Source organism: Pipistrellus kuhlii, unplaced genomic scaffold (assembly GCF_014108245.1).
Source record: "Pipistrellus kuhlii isolate mPipKuh1 unplaced genomic scaffold, mPipKuh1.p scaffold_m20_p_10, whole genome shotgun sequence".
NCBI classification, from domain to species: domain Eukaryota; kingdom Metazoa; phylum Chordata; class Mammalia; order Chiroptera; family Vespertilionidae; genus Pipistrellus; species Pipistrellus kuhlii.
Window position 1 is genome coordinate 53,423,126 of NW_023425405.1, and position 22,673 is coordinate 53,445,798.

Below are 22,673 nucleotides of genomic sequence, written 5' to 3' on the forward strand. Positions count from 1 at the left end.
CCCACACTGTATAAGGGTGAGTGCAGTGCAATGAGATATTTTGAGAGAGCCCTGGCTGGTGTTGCTCAGTTGGTTGGAGCATCATACTGTACACAAAGAAGTGGCAGATTCAATTCCTGGTTAACCTGTTAACCGAGCGTGACGTATAAATACGTCAAACATAAACAATATCGGGAACGGGTAGGACGTATGAATACGTCCTTGAAATATATGTTGCACCCTGAGAGGGATAGTATATATTTTTTATAATCTTTATAATTGTTTGTAAAATTTATAATTTTTTAATTCGATGTTTCCATTTTTTTGTTGTTGTTCTTTTCTATTTGTTCGTAATTTTGTATTTTCCTTTGTGCTTTATATATAAACAAAAAATACATATTTCATTTATTTTAATTAAGTATAAATTAAAAAAATAATAATATAAAATTAGGTCCACTGGTGTGACGTACTGACACGTCCTAGTGAAAGAGTATGCGCCCATTGTATGTTGCGTAATTAAAAAGGGAACTCCCCGGTTAACAGGTTTTTAAGACACATACCCAGGTTGTGGGTTCGATCCCCAATCAGGGTGTATGCAGGAGTCAGCCAATCCTCATCATTGATGTTTCCATCTTTTTCTCACTCTCTCTTCCTCTCTGAAATCAATAAAAAAAGAAAAGACATTTTGAAAGAGATCACATTCATATAACTTTTATTATAGAATATTGTTATAATTTTTCTATTTGATTATTAGGGTTGTTAATTTCTTGCTGTGCCTAATTTATACATTAAACTTGACCATTAGTGTGTATGCATGTATAGGAAAAAAACATTGCATACATAGGGTTTATTACTATTCGTGGTTACAGGCATCCATTGAAGGTCTTGGAACATATCCCTCATAGATAAGGGAGATTATCAAAAAGCACAGTTTGGTTGACATGTAATTTTAAAAGTGTCAGAGGTTCTCTTAATAAATATGTGTTTCTGAGAATGGCAGTTTCACTTGTCAAATGCTTATGCACTTTGGGACATACATTCATAATTATGTATATATAGAATATTTTTAGTTAGCAACACATGGGCCTTTTCTTTTTACATTTAAAGACCAGCTGATTATTTTATATACTATATATTTTATCCTTGAGATTTAGTATATTCAAGTTAAGCATATTTAACCATTTTTTTTTATCTATTACCAAAATCAGTTTTTAATTATTTACTAATTGGAGTTGCCTATTTGTTATAGCATTTCTTCTATAAATTATTGTAACAAAGACTTACTAATTAATAAAATAATTATGAGGGTTTTCACCCTGGTTGGGCGGTTCAATTGATTGGAACTGTTGTCCTGTACACCAAACCAGCATGTCAAACTCGCAGCCCACAATCAATATTTTTGTGGCCCAGCCAATATAATTACGTAAGAAACATTTTAATAAAAATTTTGTAGTTTGATTTTTAAATATTCTGTTACACATAATTATTAATAACAAACTACAGTGTTCGCTAATGACTGACTACTGTTACTGTGTTGCATTCATTTTCCTTACACGCCTTACGAATATTTTAGCAGTCAATTGCCATGTCATTAGTCATGTACTGACTTGCTTGGTGTGCGCAACAGGAAGTATTTTGACTTTGGAGAACAAGAAAAATAGATTTATTTGTGATATGCTTATTAATTTGTGCAGTTATTCAGTGTCTGGTAAGTTAATGTTAAAAATATTAATTTTTATTAAAATGTTCTATAATTTATATTAATGGTTACTCATTTCATCTCTTTGTATTTAACATGTCTTTATCGAAATAAACCTATATTTCTATGAAAATTAAAGCTTGCTTTTTTTTTTTTTTTTTTTTTTTTTTTGCGGCCCACAAAAACGTAAATCTTATTTATTTGGCCCATGGTAGCCTTTGAGTTTGACATGCTTGCTGAACAGCAAAAGGTGGTGGTTTGATTCCCAAGCAGGTCACATACTGCATATGGGAGTCAACCAATTGATGTTTCTCTGTCACATTGACATTTCTCTCTCTCTCTCAGTCTCTCAATTTCTCTCAATTTCTCTCTCTCTCTCTCTCTCTCTCTCTCTCTCTCTCTCTCTCTCTCTCTCTCTCTCTCTGTGTGTGTGTGTGTTCAAAAACATCTCAGGTGAGATTATTTAAAAAATACCTTTTTAAAAATTAGTATTTTCAATATACAGATAAGCAGAGAGTAAAGCAGTTAAAGTTTCTTAATACCTTGAAATCTGTGGCGTCATTTTAAAGAACTTAAATGTTTCAAGAATGTTACTTTTAGGGTTAACCAGTTGACAGAATTTAATAGTCTTCATTTACAATGTACTTATCTTCCTGAGTGCAGTATATCTGTTTCTGCTTTTATTACAAACTTCATTATATTCATGAAAAGAGGTAAATGACAGCTACCTATAAAATCAGAGAAAAGCATATACTAAACTCTTGTTTCTTAATTTATTGGGATAAAATTATTTTGTTTAACATATGATCAGCATATTTTGAGTGTTACCCTTTAAGATTTGATTTTATAAATAAGGTTTCCTTCTAGGAACTGGAATGTTTGGAGTATTAGATGTATCCACTGAAAATAAATTGATTTCTTAAAACAAGTAATTACATTGAGCTGAGTGAAATATTTAATAAAATTTCTATATTTATGTCAGGACTTAAATGAGTTGATGTATTGTATGGCAGTTGTATGTATTATTTTGTCTGTGTAATTTATAGTGATGTACTTCTTTTTGTGTGTTTAGCCGTATATGTGGGAGTCCATGTCCTGCAGTGTGGCCCGATGTAATCAAACTACCGTATTTCAACACCATGAAACCAAAGAAGCAATATCGTCGAAAGTTAAGAGAAGAATTTGTTTTGTAAGAAGGGGTTGCTTAAACATCCATATTGCATTGAATGTTTTTGTTTGTTTTTTAGTAATTTACTATGAATGTTAAATGTTACTCAATTCTCTACTGACTCAAAGTAGATCTATCACAATTATTCTGTGTCATTTTATTTTGAGTTTCCCTTTGCTACGTGCAAATTACCATTTCACCACCATTATGGAACCACTGGTTTGGGATTGTGTGTTAGATTTGGTGTTTACATAGAAAAAACTTTTAACATTATTTTAAATTTTGTTGGAACATCTTTCAACTTGAGCTCAGGCTTTTATTTTTATTGTAGGAAACTTTTCTGTTCAATTCTTAATTTGTGTTATGACAGCAAATTGCCCATAGAGTAATAAAATATACTGTTGTTTGCCAAAACTAAAATTATTAGAATGATAGTTATAAAAATATGTGAACGTATTTTTCAAAAGAAAATTGGTATTTACTGGAATAAGTTGTTATGAACATGTTATAAAATGCTAGTACTTGTAATAAGCTTCTAAAGAAACATTAAACTTGTGTCAAAGACCACGAATAACTTTTCTAATCCTCTCATGTCAGTATTCCTGCAGCCGCACTAGACTTATTTGATTACATGCTGGCCTTGGATCCTAGTAAGCGCTGCACTGCAGAGCAAGCTCTTCAGTGTGAGTTCCTACGGGATGTGGAACCCTCAAAGATGCCCCCACCTGAGTAAGTGACTTTTTATCATTGGATCCCATATGCAAAGAAACGGGACGGGTTCAATAAGATCTGTATGTAACTATCCGGAAAAAAAAAAAGAATAAATAAAAAGAAATAGAATAACAGTATAAAATATATAATTTGCATATCTAGAATGCTTAATGTTCAGCTAACCGTAGGACTAACAAAAGTAGTCTTTCTCTAGCTAATTTTATTAATATATTTTAATTCAAAGAAGATATTAATGCTGCAGCTTATTGTAGTACCCATACTACTGCTTATACTATTAGTTGGTGTTGCTAAAATTTTGAGTGCGAATGCTAAACATTTTTGATGTGTTACATTCATCTTTATGGTCTTCTGAGGTGAGTATTATTATCATCATCACAATTTTACAGAGGAGGAAGCAGGCTCAAAGAGGTTAAGAAACTTGCCCAAGAATACAAATACAGTAAAGGGTGGACCCCGCTCTCAAACTCTAGTTAGTCCAGTAAGAGAAAGGAGTTCTAATATATTCCTTGGCAGACTATATAATAAATGTTTAATCACTGGATAAAAGAATATTAGTATTAAAAGCCTGTATAAAATTAGTTTATTGTCCAGTGGGGAAGGGAAGGGTGGAATGCATCAAGTTTGGGAGTCAGAATAGCTGTGTTTTTTTTTAAACTTGACTCTCTTGTGGCTCCTATAATTTCTCTAATATTGATTTGGAGACAGAGAGAGGACAAAGCAGATGATTTGGTGGTTCTTCTTGGCAAGATCTAGAAACTTAGAAGGCATTTTCATAATAATTTAAAAAATGTTGATGAGTGTCATAAAACAAGCCTGTGTGTACAATAATAAAATGTTTCCACTTAATACAGAACATATTATAAATGAACAAACATGGGCTTTGAAGTTCAAATCCTGACTCTCTCACTTATCACTTAGATTGGGTTTACAATATTTCTGTGAGACCTTCATACTCAGCTTCATTAAGTTTTTGCTGTATACAAATCATCTCTTTGTGGAGATGATTTGAAAGGCTTAAAGGATATATCCTATAAAATAAAAGCCTAGCCGAGACCAGTTTGGCTCAGTGGATAAACGTCGGCCTGCGGACTGAAAGGTCCCGGGTTCGATTCCAGTCAAGGGCATATACCTTGGTTGCGGGCACATCTCCAGTAGGAGGTGTGTAAGAGGCAGCTGATAGATGATTCTCTCTCATGGATGTTTCTAGATTCCAGTCAAGGGCATATACCTTGGTTGCGGGCACATCTCCAGTAGGAGGTGTGTAAGAGGCAGCTGATCGATGATTCTCTCTCATCGATGTTTCTAACTCTCTATCCCTCCCTCTTCCTCTCTGTAAAAAATTAATAAAATATATTTTAAAAACATGGGATAATAGTCTTAAAAAAAAGAAAGAAAATCTACTTAAAAAAAATAAAAAGTAAAAAATAAAAGCCTAATATGCTAAGTGTCTGGTTGTCCAGTCATCAGTTCAACCAAAGCATAATCCTATCTAATAAAGCGGTAAAGCGGTAATATTCAAATTGACCACCACTCCCAACATACAATATGGCCACTCCCATGTGGTCAAAGATGGCCACCACAAGATGGCCTGCAGGGGAAGACAGTTAGGAATGCCTAGGCCTTCAGGGGAGGGCACTTTGGGGGGACCAGGCCTATAGAGGAGGGTAGTTGGGGCGGGGACCAGGCTGGCAGGGGAGGGCAGGTAGGGGAGCAGTCAGACCTCTATCAGGCTGGCAGGGGAGTAGTTAGGGGGTGGTCAGGCTGTTAGGCAGGCAAGCGTTTGGGAGTCAGCAGTCCCAGATTGTGAGAGGGATGTCTAACAGGCAGTTGGACATCTCTCAAGGGGGTCTCAGATTGAAGAGGGTGCAGGCTGGGCTGAGGGGAAACTACCCCCTTCCCCACCATGCTCAAATTTTGCACACTGGGCCTCTAGTATACTAATAATATGCTAAGGCCACTCAACTGCTTACTATGATGTGCACTGACCACCAGGGAGCAGACACTCTGGTAGGTTAGCTTGCTGTTGGAGTTCAGCCAATCAGGACTGAGCAAGATGGGTCAGATATGCACTAGAGCCCTCTCACAGTCCCTTCCTGGCCCCAATCGTGCACCAGTGGGGTCCCTCAGCCTGGCCTTCGCCCTCGCAATCTGGGACACCTCAAGGGATGTTAGCCAGTTTCCGCCCAATCCCACAGGCCAGGCCGAGGGACCTCATTGGTGCACAAATCTGTACCCTAGGCCTCTAGTCTGGTATATTGAGGGACCGAATTATTAAATGTTGAATTGTCTCATGGGTTTTTGTTTGTTTTGCTCATCAGTAGCTATTAGCTGTCATGAAACTGGCTCTAGTATTCCTTTAAAGAATTTTTTTCAATTTTGGATTTGAAAATTTTCTCATTTACATTAAAATAGAAAAAATAATACAATGAGCATTCATATGTTCTCCTAGATTTAACAGCTAATATTTGGACATATTTGCTTTATCAATCTATGTAAACTTTTATTTGAACTGTTTGAATAATATATTGTGGAAGTAATGCTTCATTTATAAGTGATTCTATAAGAACTAAGACTAATTCTGTATAAAGCATAAGAAATTTAACATTGTAATATCTAATAGCCTATAGTCAAATTTCTCCATAATAATATTCTTTTATAGCCTTTGTTTTAGGGCAGAGCTTACATATTTCATTTAGCTGTCATGTGTTTTCAGTCTTTAACCACTGTTTGGAAAAGATTTTTATGATATTGACACCAGGCTAGCTGTTTTGTAAAACATTCTAAAATCTGACTTTATTATTATTTTTTAAAATATATTTTATTGATTTTTTACAGAGAGGGAGAGAGAGGGATAGAGAGTTAGAAACATCGATGAGAGAGAATCATTGATCAGCTGCCTCTTGCACACCCCCCCCTTGGATGTGCCCCCAACCAAGGTACATGCCCTTGACTGGAATTGAACCCGGAACCTTTCAGTCCGCAGGCCATTGAGCCAAACCGGTTTCAGCCTAAAATCTGACTTTAATTGTTTTTTTTTTGTTGTTGTTGTTGTTTTTTTTTTTTTTTAATATCAGGATTAGAGTAACTTCTTTTTATTTATTTTTTGCAAGAATTAGCTAGATAGTAACGTGTGCTTTCTGCTTTATTATATCAAGAGGAATATAATGTAATTTTTCTTATATATTGATAATGTCTAAGTTGATCTAAATTGACATATTGGTTTAAGTAGTACACATGAAAGAATTCTGGTAAAACTGTATAAAAGTACATTTTAATTGATATCTAAATTTTTAAAATCAATGGTTTAAATAGTTGCAAAAGATGTAATTTTCAATGTATCATAAACATTGACACTTAAATAGAGCAGTTATATCACTCTTAAAAATATATTCAATGAAATAAAAATATCTTACCTTTATATTCCCAAACATTTCCTTAGAAAATATGTGAAGAGTCGTGCCTGTTTGGTTTAGTGGATAGAGTGTCAACCCACAGACTGAAGGGTCTCAGGTTTGATTCTGCTCAAGGGCACATACATTGGTTGCAGGCTTGATCCAGGGTCCCTGGGGCACATGCACGAGACAATTAATCGATGTGTCTCTCTCACGTCAATGTTTCTCTCTATCTCTCTCCCTCCCATTCTCTCAAAAAATCAGTGGAAAAATATCCTTTGGTGAGGATTAACAACAACAAGAAAAATGTATGAAGAAACTAACAATTTGACATTGCTCTTTTTTTCATTTTGAACTTATATTGCTTCTGTAGATTTTTAATGCAACATATATTTTTGCTCCAAAGTATTAATTGATTACCTTGTTATACATTTTTAAAACATATGTATACACATAAATGGAAATTTTATTTTTAAAAACTGACTACAGTTTTCTTTTTCTTCTTGATTAATTTGTCATTGCAAATATTAATAGCATACATTTCAGTTTAGAAAAGGAGAAAAATATTAGATTTTGTTGGAAAAGCAACCTAATAAAATAAATAGGGCTAATTTCCCCATGTAATTTGCATATCAATTAATAGTACTTATCCTAGAATGCAACAGTTCCACATTAATTTTAATATTATTTTAATAAGTACATTGTAAACAAGCATTTGAGAATAGGTGGAGTTTTGTCATAGTTACATCACTGAGTTTTAAATTCCCTCCATATTATATTTCCAAAACCACAAAGTAATCTGTCATCTAATGTTATTTTAATGATCTTTAAAATATAAACTTAAGATTTTTTCCTCCTTTAATTTTTCTGACAGTAAAGCCTGGAAACCCCATGACTTGCCAAAAGATAAGTTATTCAGTCATTAATCACTTAATTTTTCAAATTTTGGGAAAGTAAACCAAAGAAGCTTTATGAATACCTATTAAAATACCTCTGATACTTGTTACTTTTTTTTTGTTTTTTAATTCATACGTGTTTAAACCAGTATACTTAGAAAAGGTTAGGAAGTTAGCATGTCATTCTAGTGTTACTTTGCCAATTTATTAAATTTTTCTTATTACATTTTTAAACTATATGTTTCTGTCAAAACCTTGGAACTATAGATGTATTCCCTTCAACTTATGAAAAGTGTCTCCCACATAACTTAATTGGAAACACTGTTCATATTGTCAAATTAATACCTAAATTCACTGTTTTTATCAGAATGTACCTGACTACATTTTTTTCATTAAAAATAAACATTAATACACATTTTGATGAAAATTCTGTAAACAAGTAATAAGTTATGGGATATATCACTAAGGCAGTCAGGTAAAATTATAAAGATGTCAATCTAATATTTAAATAAAAGTATTATAAACTATCTTATCTTTCATTTTATAATATGTAATAGATAATTAAAATTACAAATTATTTATGAACTAAGGACGATGAAGAAAGGTATGGTATTCCTTTAGGAAATATGTGTGTGTAAACACTCTTCTGATCAATATTTTAAGAATAATCAAATGAGAGTGGAGTATTAAAAAATATAAAAAAGTAACTCTCTTAATTGTGTTAGATGTCCTGTCAAATTAATGAAGAGAAAAAAAATTGCTAAAAAGTGAATTAGAATGGCACCTAGCCTATAATTTTTTTTTCTTCATAGCAAGTATAAAGTATTAAATAATGCATAAAGTAAAATGTGACCAGCTCTATTTGCATAAATATTTCATGGTATGATTTAATAACAATAGCTTTAAGCTACCTTACTGAATGATGATAAATGGAATCATACATGAATATATTGCCTAACCATGCCCAAGCACTTACATATATTAACATATATTACCTCTACCCTATCTTGTATAGTTATCTCATTTTTAAAATTGAGGCACAGAGGTCATTACTTGCCTAATGAGACACAATAACTGGCTGTGCCAGTATTTGAACCTTCAGAAAAGAACATAAAAATGTGTTCATCCTAGAAAACATTCCTGGTACATCTGTTAATCAGCAACACTGACTTAATACTGTGTTAGCTATTTGTTGGGTGATGTTTATCTGACCTAAAGATGAGTGTTGAAATCATCCATAAAGAATCTCTTGCCTTTAAATTATGGGAGGGAACAAAGCCCTTTTAGTGGATTTTAAAAAAATATATATTTTATTGATGTTACACAGAAAGGAATTGAGAGGGATAGAGAGTTAGAAACGTCGATGAGAGAGATTCATCTACCAGCTGCCCCCTGCACACCCCCACTGGGGATGTGCCCGCAACCAAGGTATGTGCCCCTGACCGGAATCGAACCCGGGACCTTTCAGTCCGCAGGCCGACGCTCTATCCACTGAGCCAAACCAGCTTCGGCCCTTTTAGTGGATTTTTTTTTTTGCTTTACACTCGTGGGACTCTTTCATAAGAGCCATGCATTCCCAGAATATTTGGATGGTGGAAGTAAAGTCACTCGTTACTGCAGTTCGTCTGAATTCAGAATGTCCCAGCAGAGGCTAAGGCTGCATGTCTTATAAAAAACACAGGCACACACAGAGAGAGGGGCTAGGGGAGAAAACAGAGAGGAAAGGCTTTGGTGGGATTATGATGCCTTACAGCTTCCCTATATCAACATTTCAAATTGTCCCTTTGTTTGTTACTCCAGGAGGTTATTACACGCTGAGGCAATGCATCATAGTAAGATGGCTAAGAGGTATGCCTTTGTTTTGTTTTTGGACCTCAGGTGCATAAACTTGGTTTAATCATAATCCTTGTATCACTCATTGTTGGTCCATGCATGGCTCTCTTTTTTTCCCCTTTAGTTACCTAATTAGTTATTTTAAATGATGTTGATAAGCAGCTATGAGCCTACCAAATGAAAGCTAGAATCTTGAAAATAATCTATTTTAATCATATCATACCTTTCCCCACTCCAACCCTACTCCACAACCCATATCCCTTTGCCTTCCTGTACCTGAAGTAACCATCATCCCTGTTTTCTTTTGTATAAACTTTTTGTTGCCATCTACATGTACTCATAGTAATTTATATTTTTAAATTTTAGTTTTTAATTTTATAAAAGGGGGTCATGCTATTTGTAATCTTTTGGGAATGATTTTTTTTTAAACGTAATACTATATTACATTGCTAAGACTCAACCATGTTGTTGCATATGCTTTTCTTTTATAACATGAGATAAGAATAACTGTAAAAGAGGAGGTATGAAAGAATTTGCTGAATGTGCAGGCCATTCTCAAAGATCAGTTGTAGGAAAAAGGACATGTGGATATAGAAATTATTTTAAAACAATTAAAAAAAAAAAGTCTTCATGTATCCTTAGAGGAAAACATATATAGGCTGAAGACTGCAGACTTGCATCATCAGGTCAGGGCTTCTTAAGGAAAATTGTAGTTATTCTGGGCAAGTTTATTAACCTTTCCAAGCCTTAATTTTCTCATCTTTAAATAGACATAATATTGGATTATTAGGGTAAACAGAAACATTTATAAATCAAATACTTAAGTCTCTTTTTAAGCAAAAGTTATTCTGCACTGTTGTTAGGTTTATGAAATTACATTCAGGTAGAGTTGTTTCATAATTGAAGGTAATTTTGATAATACTTGCTAGCTATTCAAAACTTTCGTTGATGAATAATGAGCCTGGATTTTCTTTTTTTGAAATTCCTGTAGCATCAGTTTAATTCTAGGACATTTGCTTACAGAAGCAAATACGAGGGTATTAAAAAGTTAAAAGTTTTTGCAAGAAAAATTTTCATAGTTGTTATGTCCTAGTCTGTGTACTTTCAATCCTCTGTCTAGTCTAATTTCTGCAAATGGCATATTTTTTTTGCCTTTTGTAATATCGTATTCAATGTATGATGTTCTATGATAAGAATTGGCTTTAAAAGACTGTACCAAGGATAAATGTAACCTATTTTTATACATTCTTTTTTAAAAATATATTTTTATTGATTTCAGAGAAGAAGGGAGAGGGAGAGATAGAAACATCAGTGATGCGAAATCATTGATTGGCTGCCTCCTGCATTCCCCCTACTGGGGATCAAACCCGCAATCTGTGCATGTGCCTTTGACACCGGTATCAAACCCAGGACCCTTCAGTCTGCAGGCCGACACTTTATCCACTGAGCCAAATCAGCTAGGGCTGACCTTACACTCTTCATTTATAGTTTTAATAAATGATTATTTGTTGATTATTCAGAAGCCACAGTCTATTTATAAAGATGAAGTACTGAAGGAGGTGTGCATCAAGGCCAATTGTTATTGGAACAGTTGTACAGCCTGTGTGTCAAGTCTTCAAGAACAACTTGCAGGGGTGTGGGAGTGGCATTTTGGTTGTTTAGAAATATTAGTATTTTGTTGTTAAGAAATGCCACTGAGAAACCATTTTATTCTTTTTTTTCTAGCCTTCCTTTATGGCAAGACTGTCATGAGTTGTGGAGTAAAAAGCGAAGAAGACAGAAGCAAATGGGCATGACTGATGATGTTTCCACAGTTAAAGCCCCCAAAAAGGACTTGTCTCTGGGCTTGGATGACAGCAGAACGAACACACCCCAGGGTGTGCTGCCAACTTCACAACTGAAATCTCAGGGCAACTCGAATGTGGCACCTGGTCAGTAATGCTCCCATGGTTTTCTTCCAGTTGTTTTGTGGCTACTGTTGATTATATTGTTCTTATGCTAAAGTGTGGGAGGTTAAAAGTTGAACATTAAGGTTTATTCACTGAACTTGATATTTCTTTGTTATTTACTTGTGCCAGTACAGATGTGTCACTGGTACTGGCATCACAATAGTAAGCAACCTCAAGGTAAGATGAACTTAACAAAGAGGGTCTCAAATTATATATGACTAATTGTTAGTCAGATTTCTCTACTTTCTTTTTCCTCTTAGTACAGGAATCAGTAGGTCTTTTGCTAAAACTGTTGTCACTGAGGCTCAGCATTTAATGTCTGAATGCTCAAGAAGTAAGAGGGATATAAGAAAACAGCCAAAATTATAATAGAAGCTCTTTTGTACTGTCTATAATGTCCTCAGAAATTACTCTTAATATATTTCCCATTATATTATAGAATCTCAAAAGATTGGAATCTGATTTTGTGCCACAAATGACTTTGAAGGGTTACAAAGAAGGATATTTGGGAAAAACTTAAATTTTTCCCTCTGACTCAATCTGTTGTAAGAGTAAGCTTTTTCATGAGAAATCAATCTCTTCAATGTTAACTTTTTCAAAAATGGAATCTACTCCCTCATTTGGCCTCAAGAGATCAGAAAGCATTCAGATTTAGCGTGTGTGTGTGTGTGTGTGTGTGTGTGTGTGTGTGTAGACAGGCAGATATGAAATAAATACAGGCATACTTTGTTTTATTGTGCTACACTTTATTGCACTTCATAGATACTGCAATTTTCATAAATTGAACGTTTATGGTAATCCTGCTTTGAACAAGTATTTCAGCGCCATTTTTCCAACAGCATTTATTCGTTAGTCACATTTTGGTAACTCTCAGAATATTTCAAACTTTTTCATTATTATGTTTATTGTGGTGATCAGTGATTGGTCTTTTATTTTTTAAATATATTTTTTATTGATTTTAGGGGGGAGAGGGGGAAACATTGATGTAACAGAGAAACATTGATTGATTGCCTCCTGTATGCACCCCAACCAGGGGTGCCTATGTGCCCTGATGAGAAATTGGTGACCTTTTGGTGTGTGGGACTTCGCTCAACCATCTGCAGCCACACCGGCCAGGGCGGTGACCAGTGATCTTTGATGTTACTGTTCGAATTGTTTAGGGGCGCCCCAACAGTGCCATAGAAGATAGCTTACTTAATTGATAAACGTTATATGTGTTCTGACTGCTCTATTGACTTTTGACCATCTCTTCCCATCTCCTTGGACCTCCCTATCTCCTCAGACACAATAGTAAATTGAAATTGGGCCAGTCAATAACCTCATAATGGCTTTTACGTGTTCAAGGGAAAGGAAGAGCTACACTTTAAATCAAAAGCTAGAAATGATTAAGTTTAGTAAGGAAGGCATGCCAAAAGCAGTGTAAGACCAAAAGCTAGGCCTCTTGCACCAGTTAATCAAGTTGTGAATGCAAAAGAAAAGTTACTGAAGGAAATTAAAAGTACTACTCTAGTAAACACCACAAATGGTAGGAACAGCCTAATTCAAAGCAAGGCCATAACTCTCCTCAATTCTGTGATGGCTAAGAGAGGTAAGGAAATGGCAGAAGAAATATTTGGAGCTAGCAGAGATTGCTTCATGAGGTTTGTTTTTTGTTTTTTTTAATATATTGATTTTTTTACAGAGAGGAAGGGAAAAGGATAGAGAGTTAGAAACATCAATGAGAGAGAAACATTGATTAGCTGCCTCCTGCACATCCCCCCTACCAGGGATGTGTCAGCAACCAAGGTACATGCTCCTGACCAGAATCGAACCTGGGACCCTTCAGTCCATAGACTGATGCTCTATCCACTGAGCCAAACCAGTTAGGGCGCTTCATGAGGTTTAAGGAAAGAAGCCATCTTCATAACATAAAAGTGCCAGAAAAGCTGCAAGTAATAATGTAGAAGCTGCAGCAAGTTATCAAGAAGATCTAGCTAAGGTAATTAATGATGGTGGCTACTCTAAACAACAGATTTTCAATGTAGAAATACATCCTTAAAATGAAAGAAGATGCTATCTACGACTTTGATAGCTAGACAGCAGAAGTCAAGGCCTGGTTTCAGAGGACAGGCTAACTGTTGTTAGAGGCCAATGCAGCTAGTAACTTTAAGTTAAAGCCAATGCTCATTTATCATTCTGAAAATCTCCGTGTCCTTAAGAATTATGGTAAATCTACTCTGCCTGTGCTTTGTAAGTGGGACAACAAAGCCTGGAGGACTGGACAGTTGTTTACAGCATAGGTCACTGAATATTGTAAGCCCACAGTTGAGGCTTAATTCTCAGCAAAAAAATGAGATTTGTTTCAGAATATACTACTCATTGACAATGCACATAGTCACCCAAGATCTCTGATGGAGATCTACAGCGAGATTAATGTTGTTTTCATGCCTGTTAGCACCCATTCTACAGCTTATGGATGTAGGAGCAATTTCAACTTTAAAGTCTTACTACTTAGGAAATACATTTTGTAAGAGTATAGCTGCCATAGATAGTGATTCCTCTGATGGATTTGAGCAAAGTAAAAACCTGTATGCCATAAAGAACATTCATGATGTGTGGGACGATATCTAAAGAACATTAACAGGCATTTGGAAGATGATTCCAAACCTAGTAGATGACTTTGATGTTCAAGACTTCAGAGGAGGAAGTAAGATGTGGTGGGAAGAGCAAGAGACCTGGAAGCAGAAGTGAAGCCTGAAGATGTGACTGAATTGCTGTAACCAAACTGATATAACTTTTAACAGATGAAAGTTGTTACTCAGAGAAAAAAGAAAGTGGTACTCCTGTGACAATAGGTGAAATGATAAAGGATTTAGAATACTACATAATCTTAGGTGATAAAGCAACTTCAGGGTTTGAGAGGTTTGACTCCAATTTTGAAAAAAGTTTTACTTTGGTAAAGTGTTATCAAATAGCATTGTATGCTGCAAAGAAACTGTTACCCCAACCTTCAGCTACTGCTACACTTGGTCAGTCAGCAGCCATCAACATTGAGGCAAGACCCTCCACCAGCAAAAAGGTTATTGACCAGCTGAAGGCTCATGATGGTTAGCATTTTTTTAGTAATAAAGTATTTTTTTAAATAAAGTTTTCATATAATATTAAGTATTTTTTATTAAGTATGCAAGCCATACTTTAGAAATAATGCTGTTGCATACTTAATAGACTTCAATATAGAATAAACATAATTTTTATATGTGCTGGGAAACCAAAAAATGTGTGTTGACTTGCAATATTTGCTTTATTTGTGTGGCACCAAACCCACTCTATTTCCAAGGTCTGCCTGTATGTAGGTGTGTGTGTGTGTGTGTGTGTGTGTGTGTGTGTGTGTGTGTAGGTGGTAATTATTAAACCTGAAAAGGTAGCGTAGCACATAGTAAGAGGTGAGTAAATATTGGTTGGTTAGTTAATTGATGATAAAGGATCCGTGAATCAGATTTAACTTTTGGTGGTTGGGTGTAAATATAGACTAGATTAGCTGAGAAAGCTTGAGTAAGATTACCATTAATGCTTTCCGATATAATCTGCAAGCTCATACTTGACCTTAGTCAGACAACATTAAGTTATTGATAAATATTACTTTAAAAAGCAGCAGCAATTTTTATTTCTTGTAGAGGAGTATTCAGAATTTCTTTTTAAAATGAATTTCCTTTATACATTAAAATATTTTATTCATAGCTCTGGAAAACATTTCTATTGTACATATTATGAAGGCTATCTAAATCAAGTTCAGTTTATTTTCATGTTAAAATTTGTAAAATATGGAGAAAGGCAAAGAGAAGCAACAGGAAGTTTTCTTAATTTTTACTTAAGCTACATATTTTATATACCATCTACTGAAACAGGATCTGAGAGGTCAGTAATATGAAGTGTGGATGGTAGTCAGGTTACAGTTGTCATCTTCCTTAACAAGACTATCAGGTCTTTATTTCTCCTCCTATTCATGGAACTGTTGTCTTTAGTCCACTAGCAAACCTAGTGGAAGTTTAGTTATTTCATTCTATTCTATTTTATTTTATTTTATTATTATTTTTTTATATATATTTTATTGATTTTGTACAGAGAGGAAGGGAGAGAGATAGAGAGTTAGAAACATCGATGAGAGAGAGTCATCGATCAGCTGCCTCTTGCACACCCCCTACTGGGGATATGCCCGCAAGCAAGGTACATGCCCTTGACCGGAATCGAACCCGGGACCCTTCAGTCCCCAAGCCGACGCTCTATCCATTGAGCCAAACCGGTTTCGGCTCATTCTATTTTAGCTGGTAAAAAATGAATTGCCCTTTCTGGGCTCATTTTGTTATCTACATATTTAATAACCCTGTTAATGGTGGAGAGTTTAATTTTATTTTATTGTTTTCCTTTTTAAAAAAATTCACTATTAAGTGAAAATTGATTTTTTTTTTTGAAATAGGAATGTATCCTCTTTGCTTAATTTTCTCCATTAATCAGTAAGTGTCTTGAAATAGGGAAATGCCACTTCTGTAGAGGAGACACCATAAAGAGTACTTCTGAGCTCACAGAGTCTGCCTCTGTTAATAGAGAAATGAAAGCGAAAATGAGGGAAAATGGCCTTTGGGGTATAGTAATCAAACTTTGTTCCTTATTAATGCTACAGGTCACAAGAATAACTTATAAAAGTTTGATTTGATTTAATCTAAAACTGGTATCTATAATAATAATAACAAAATATGCTAATTAGACCAGACAGCCAAACAACCTTCCGGACATCCTTCCAGATGAAGCCAGGGTTGCAAGGGTTTGAGGCAAGCTGTCCAGGCTGCGAGGGCTGAGCCCTTTGCATGAATTTCATGCATTCGGCCTCTAGTTATATAACATTTCTTCTTCATTTAAAAATGGGGCTAATAATAGAGCATGCCTTATATTGTTGTAATAGAGGATATAAAAATGCTTGGAAATTACCTGACACTGGAGTATCGTCGTCTTTATCGTCGTTCATTCCCATTCACAGGTGACATTTCCTAGTTACTTTTATAGTATAGGGTTCTAGTGATAGTCTTGATTTCCCTTTTGAAATATTTGTTCCTAAAGATAATTTATTCAGAATGGACCACAGTCTTTTAAAAAAATTTACATATAGTTCTGTCTTAAATGAATATGAAATTAAATTAAAATAAGATTCCCTTTTTACAGTGTTTCTTAAACACTGTCCTACAAATACACATTTTCATGTGGTCATACAGAGCCATTTTGTGGGTGGGGCAGCCATGATTATGGCAATTCTAATCAATACAAATTTTGTCTTTAGTAAAAACAGGCCCTGGACAGCAGTTAAACCACACTGAATTGGCAATTCTACTAAACCTACTACAATCTAAAACAAGTATTAATATGGCTGATTTTGTTCAAGTGTTGAACATTAAGGTTATCTCTGAGACTGAACAACAGCTAAATAAAATAAACCTTCCTGCTGGAATTTTGGCAACAGGTGAAAAACAGACAGATCCATCAACACCACAACAGGAGTCTTCAAAACCGCTGGGAGGAATTCAGCCTTCGGCTCGGAGCGCCCAGCCGAAAGTGGAAGCTGATGCTGCCCAGGCGGCCGTGCAGAGTGCATTTGCAGTTCTGTTGACTCAGTTAATAAAGGCTCAGCAGTCAAAGCAGAAAGAAGTGCTACTAGAGGAAAGGGAAAACGGATCGGGCCACGAAGCAGCATCGCTACAACTCAGACCGCCTCCAGAACCTAGCACTCCGGTGTCGGGTGAGTGTGCAGATGGACCACCAATGGAGCTGCGTCCACACTGGTTTCTTACTGTTGATTATCTGTAATGTGTATTGTTGAGTGGCATTGCAAGGAAATGTCTGAAAATTCTCAGGTCTTAGGTTTTTTAATCTGTTTACTTCTAGACATTGATTCTTTAGCAAATTATCCATGTGCGATATAACTTATTATGAATATCATGGATTTCTATGGTTAAGAAATAATCTTTTACTCCAGCTATAACAGGATGATTGACCAAGGCAGAAATTTTGCATATACAGTAGCTTTTGTTCTTCAAACAATAAACAGGCATATATGAGATACCTTTATAAAGTCAAATATAATATAATTTTTGGTCACCAGACATTTAAATGTTAGTAGGCAGTATTAGGGTTTATATACTGTTTCCCTTTTCTATTTTTTTTTTGGGGGGGGGGGTGGCGGTGAGTGGTTGCACAGAGATGGAAGTCTTTTAGGACCACCCATAGGAAACATTAACTATTTTGAACATTTGATTTTCCACAGTATATTTTGACTCTTTTTTTTCTTCTTCTTTCTTCACTTAGGGCAAAATGATCTCATTCAGCACCAAGACATGAGGATGTTGGAGCTCACACCAGAACCAGAGCGGCCTCGTATTCTGCCTCCTGACCAACGACCTCCGGAACCACCTGAACCACCACCAGTCACTGAAGATGACCTGGATTATCGGACAGAAAACCAGCACGTTCCCGCCACTGGTTCTTCCCTGACTGACCCTCATGCCGGAGTGAAGGCAGCCCTGCTGCAGCTGCTCACTCAGCACCAACCCCAGGAGGACCCCAAAAGAGAAGGTGGTATTGACTACCAGGCAGGTGATACTTATGCACCCCCTTCGGACTACAAGGACAATTTTGGATCCTCTTCTTTCTCTTCTGCTCCTTATATTAGTAATGATGGTCTAGGAGGTGGCTCTGCGCTACCACTGGAACGACGTAGCTTCCTTGGGAACTCAGATATTCAGCCTTTGGATAACTACAGTAACACTTCATCTCATTCTGGTGGTCCACCCCAGCCTCCTGCCTTTTCCGAGTCGTTTCCCACTTCAGTGGCTGGCTATGGAGACATTTACCTCAACACTGCTCCCATGCTGTTTAGTGGAGACAAGGACCACAGATTTGAATATAGCCATGGCCCCATCGCAGTCCTGGCGAACAGCGGTGACCCTTCCACAGGGCCAGAGAGTACTCATCCTTTGCCAGCCAAGATGCACAACTATAACTATGGTGGTACCTTACAGGAAAACCCGGGGGGCCCCAGCCTCATGCACGGACAGACCTGGACTTCTCCTGCCCAAGGACCTGGCTACTCACAAGGATACAGGGGACACATTAGCACGCCAGCCGGCAGGGGTCGAGGCAGAGGGCTGCCTTACTGAGTATCAGTTTTTCCTCAGGCACATCATTTTTATCTGGAAAGACTTTTCTAGCTGCAGTTTAAGGCAGCAATCCAAGAGACTTGAATAATATTAATTCAACAACAGCTTTATTTTTATGTGGAAAGGGTCTTGCATACAATAGTTTAAAAAGACCAAAAAAACAAAAAAACCCCACCTTTGCTTAAATTCATGCTGTTCTAAAAACTAGATCTATTGATTGTACATCTTCACAAATTCTAGTTAACAGTTTTATTTTGTATTCTTGCAGTTTTAAGTGGATGCTAATATTAGGGACATAAAAGTTCTTTATGGCCCTCTTGCAGATCTGAACTATGCACATTTGTGCTTTTTTTTTGTAAGTTTGGACCAACTTTTATGTAACAACCAACCAATCCCTTCCTTCTCCAGTTTTACAACAATCAGAAAGGGCACTGATTTATTTGGTATTTTTCTTTTTACAAAGCTACCTTTAGTCAAAGGTCACTGTCAGTCTTTGCACCTGCTTTCAGTGTTATTGTGAAAGGTGTACTTTGTGCTCATTTCAGAAAATAAAACACAACCTTTCTCTTGAAGCAAGTTTTATAAAAAAAAAAAATGGTCAATGTTATTTTTGTTTTATTTTGCAGATTATCATAACCTAGCAAAAAGCATTCAAATGAAAAGTGGGTTTTATATGAAAAATATGGGTGGGGTGGGGAGGGTAAGTAAGTGCCTTAACAGGTAAGCTTAAGGTCTGAAAAAGTAGTTAACCTTTACACCCATTTGTCTTCTGAAGGGAATCAATACATTGTATTGAAGAAGAAGGGAGCTCTTGGGGGTTTAGGGCTGCCTGTTCAGTTCCTGTTAGATCCATTGTCTGCCTATCACCCTTTCTCCTTTTCTGCCTGTCTTTGGGCTGTGTTATCTTCCACTACCACCTTCTCTTGAAAAGGGAGTGAGAGTAAAGAAAGGGAATAGAACTGCGATCAGTACTTCACTTCCAATGAGGTCTAAAAAGTTCTGCCATTTAAATGTTGAAAGTAAAAAAAAAAAATTTTTTTTGAAAGCAATAGCTTAATGAGAATTTCAGAGCATGTTTTCTTTTAGGCTGCCATGTCGTTCCATTTCCTTTTGTCATAGTAACATAGAAACAGGGCATAACAAACATAATTTGCATAATTCTATTAACACCTGGGGGCGGGGTAGCAAACACCATATTTTAAGAAAAAATTAACACTGTTCACTTGTTAATTACAAACAATGCCTAAATTGAATTTATTGCAAGCAAAGAAAAAGTGAGAGAAAACTCCTCTCACCTGTGAGATTTATTAGGACTTCAGTTCAATTCAGCATTTTTAAAAATTAAAAGCAACAAAGAATGGAGAAATTCTTATTTAAATTGTAATGTGTTAAATCTAACTTGTTGTGCACACTCACACAGATAATTATAATAATTTTAGACAGGAACCAAAGGTACATAACCAGTGTTTCCACATCACTAACTGAAAAAAGAGAGTCTGGAAATGAGAGTTGTGTCAATTAACCGTTTTGTTTTCACTCTTCTCTCCTGGAATCTGATTTGGAATCTTAAATTGAAACAACTGTTACAGACTGGAAATCCCTCCAGTTCTAAAGCCAGTCTTTTAACCTTGTGCCCTTTATCTGACTTGCGAGCCTTCGTTTAATGTAGTATATGGGAAGCATTCTAGCTTGGTGAGAGTAAGAATATTTTAAAGTGGATAATTTACCATTTTACTGCTATAAAACGATGTCAGTTGACCATTTTATTTTTTGATGCAACTTTTTTGTTGTTGGGGAGAAATGAAAGAAAAACTTACTTTGCTTTTATTTGGATATTAAGTACTAACAACTTATAATGAAACTGCATTGCAGGAAGTGAAGAAATACTTTGAAATTTTACAAAATAGCTACAGTATTCAAGTATCTGAAATTTTAATATGGTGAGTCTTAGAGCTTTAGACTTTCCTATAAGTGACAGTATCTAAGTTATTCTTAATAGTCATACTTGTTAATTCTGCTGACCATAGTAGCTAACATAAAATTGAAGATATTTATGTGACATGAATAGCCTGTGTTTTAAAAATTAAATATTTTATATACAATTGAACTGTGTTTGGATAGTTTTTCAAAACCTTTTAGTTATGTATTTATGTTGCGAGAGTGGCTGGATGAATAGGGAAGTTGTTACTTGAATATTGCCCTGATATGGTAGTAAAATCCTTATAGCATTTTAAAAATCTTACAGCATTTAATATTTTAGGAATTTGGACTAATAAGAGCAGGGTTAGGAAATTGCTAATTCTGTAGGTTATAATAATTGCAGTAATCACTGGGTATTCTGGAGTGAAATCTAAGGAACATAAAATATTGCTTAACTTTTTTGGAAAACAACCACACGGTAAGTTGGATTCCAAATAAAATGAAAACGGAATAGATTGACCAATCAAAAGAAGAAAATGTTTGTCGCCCATGTGAAATTCCTTTGTGTATTTCCTGACACAGCAAGTTTTCCTGCATTCAACTCCTTATGTTTCCCATCTTTATTTAGTTCATTATGTGTTGGAGAGCTATAGTCATCCCTGTAATTTAAAAAAGACTCATTTTCAGGGGGTTATTGATTAAAATAGTTTTCAAATGTAAATTAAGATAATGTGTTAGCTGTGATTCAGAGCTTCATTCTATCAGTAAATATATATTTAGTGCCTACCAAGTGCCAAGTATGTTCTAATTACTTGGACTACATCAGTAAACATGAAAGGCATTAAGTCATACTTTTAGTAGGCTGACAGTAAACAGGGAGATTTTTAAAGTGTCTTGAAAAGCTAGTGGTATTTGCCACTTGAAAATGTGAATGTCTTTGTAAATTATTGTCATATTTGAATACAGAAATAAGGTTCTAGAAAGAATAGAATAACTGGAAACTGAAGAAAACAAATTTTAAGTTGCATCTACCTAGTTTGTAGTAAGCCAATTTGTAGGAAATATCAAGATTTCTTGAGAAAAATGGAAGATAAGTGGGTTAAATGCTTCCAGACTAATCTCACTGGTATTTATGAGTTAGAGGACCAGTATTTGCTATGAGCGTAGTTAATTTTAATAATTTCTCACCCTAGGTCCTTTACTTACTTATTTTTTTGAAGTAAGTCTGAAATACATGTTTTGAATAAAGATCTACTGATTCCCTAGGATATTGGTTTTGATATTTTAAAAGTCTGAACAGGATGTCCAAGTAATTTAAAGCCAGCTGGTCCATCTCTTCACTTTACTGCTAAGAAAAATGAGACTTAGATGGATTGCCAGTGCTAGTTCCTCTAGCTAAGTCTAAATTCTGCAGAAAATACTTAACTTTTCAATAGGAAAATTGACTATTAAAATACCAGCATTTTAGTAAAAAAAAAAAAAATTAAATTTATAATACTGAACCACTAAGTCAGATGACTTTAAAAAATCAACAAACAATCCAGAAAAAATAGAAAAATCAACTATTATAGAAAATTTAATTATGGACTTTCATATGTGGGTAGTCTTTAAAAAGGAGGCTCCTCTTTTTAAAAAGATAATAGTTACTTAAATATCCAACAATTAGAAAATATGACTGAACCATTAAAGTGTAGTATTTTCTATTTGTAGGAAGAAGAGTGATATCAGCAAGCCTGCAAACATTGCTTTTATACTTTATCATGGTTTTATGATTTTTAAGTTGTTTTATAAGGGAAGCAATGGTTTGTCAGATACCAGAGGCCTCTCCAGATAATTCCTTAAACTGTTCCTACTTTAATTAAAAATAAAAGCTTTAAAAAAGTATCAAGGGATCCAGTTGAAGATGGAGAAAATAAAATTTTAA

General features: G+C 35.3%; 1 protein-coding gene across 8 annotated transcripts in view; it reads left to right on the top strand.

The window, feature by feature from the left end:
* The window catches only part of CDK13 (cyclin dependent kinase 13), a 100,933-nt gene extending 81,523 nt beyond the window's left edge, over window positions 1-19,410 (top strand). For 3 of the 8 annotated variants that reach the window (XM_045578602.1, XM_045578603.1, XM_045578604.1), the window contains 6 exons: window positions 2,751-2,867; window positions 3,444-3,575; window positions 9,667-9,714; window positions 11,425-11,630; window positions 16,957-17,412; window positions 17,979-19,410. In XM_045578602.1, coding sequence (XP_045434558.1) covers window positions 2,751-2,867; window positions 3,444-3,575; window positions 9,667-9,714; window positions 11,425-11,630; window positions 16,957-17,412; window positions 17,979-18,829 — 1,810 coding nt within the window. In that variant the 3' untranslated portion in view covers window positions 18,830-19,410. The remainder of the gene's footprint in view (window positions 1-2,750; window positions 2,868-3,443; window positions 3,576-9,666; window positions 9,715-11,424; window positions 11,631-16,956; window positions 17,413-17,978) is intronic. The other 5 variants (XM_036429796.2, XM_036429797.2, XM_045578606.1 and 2 more) reach the window with 3 other exon arrangements.
* Window positions 19,411-22,673: the final 3,263 nt, after the last annotated feature.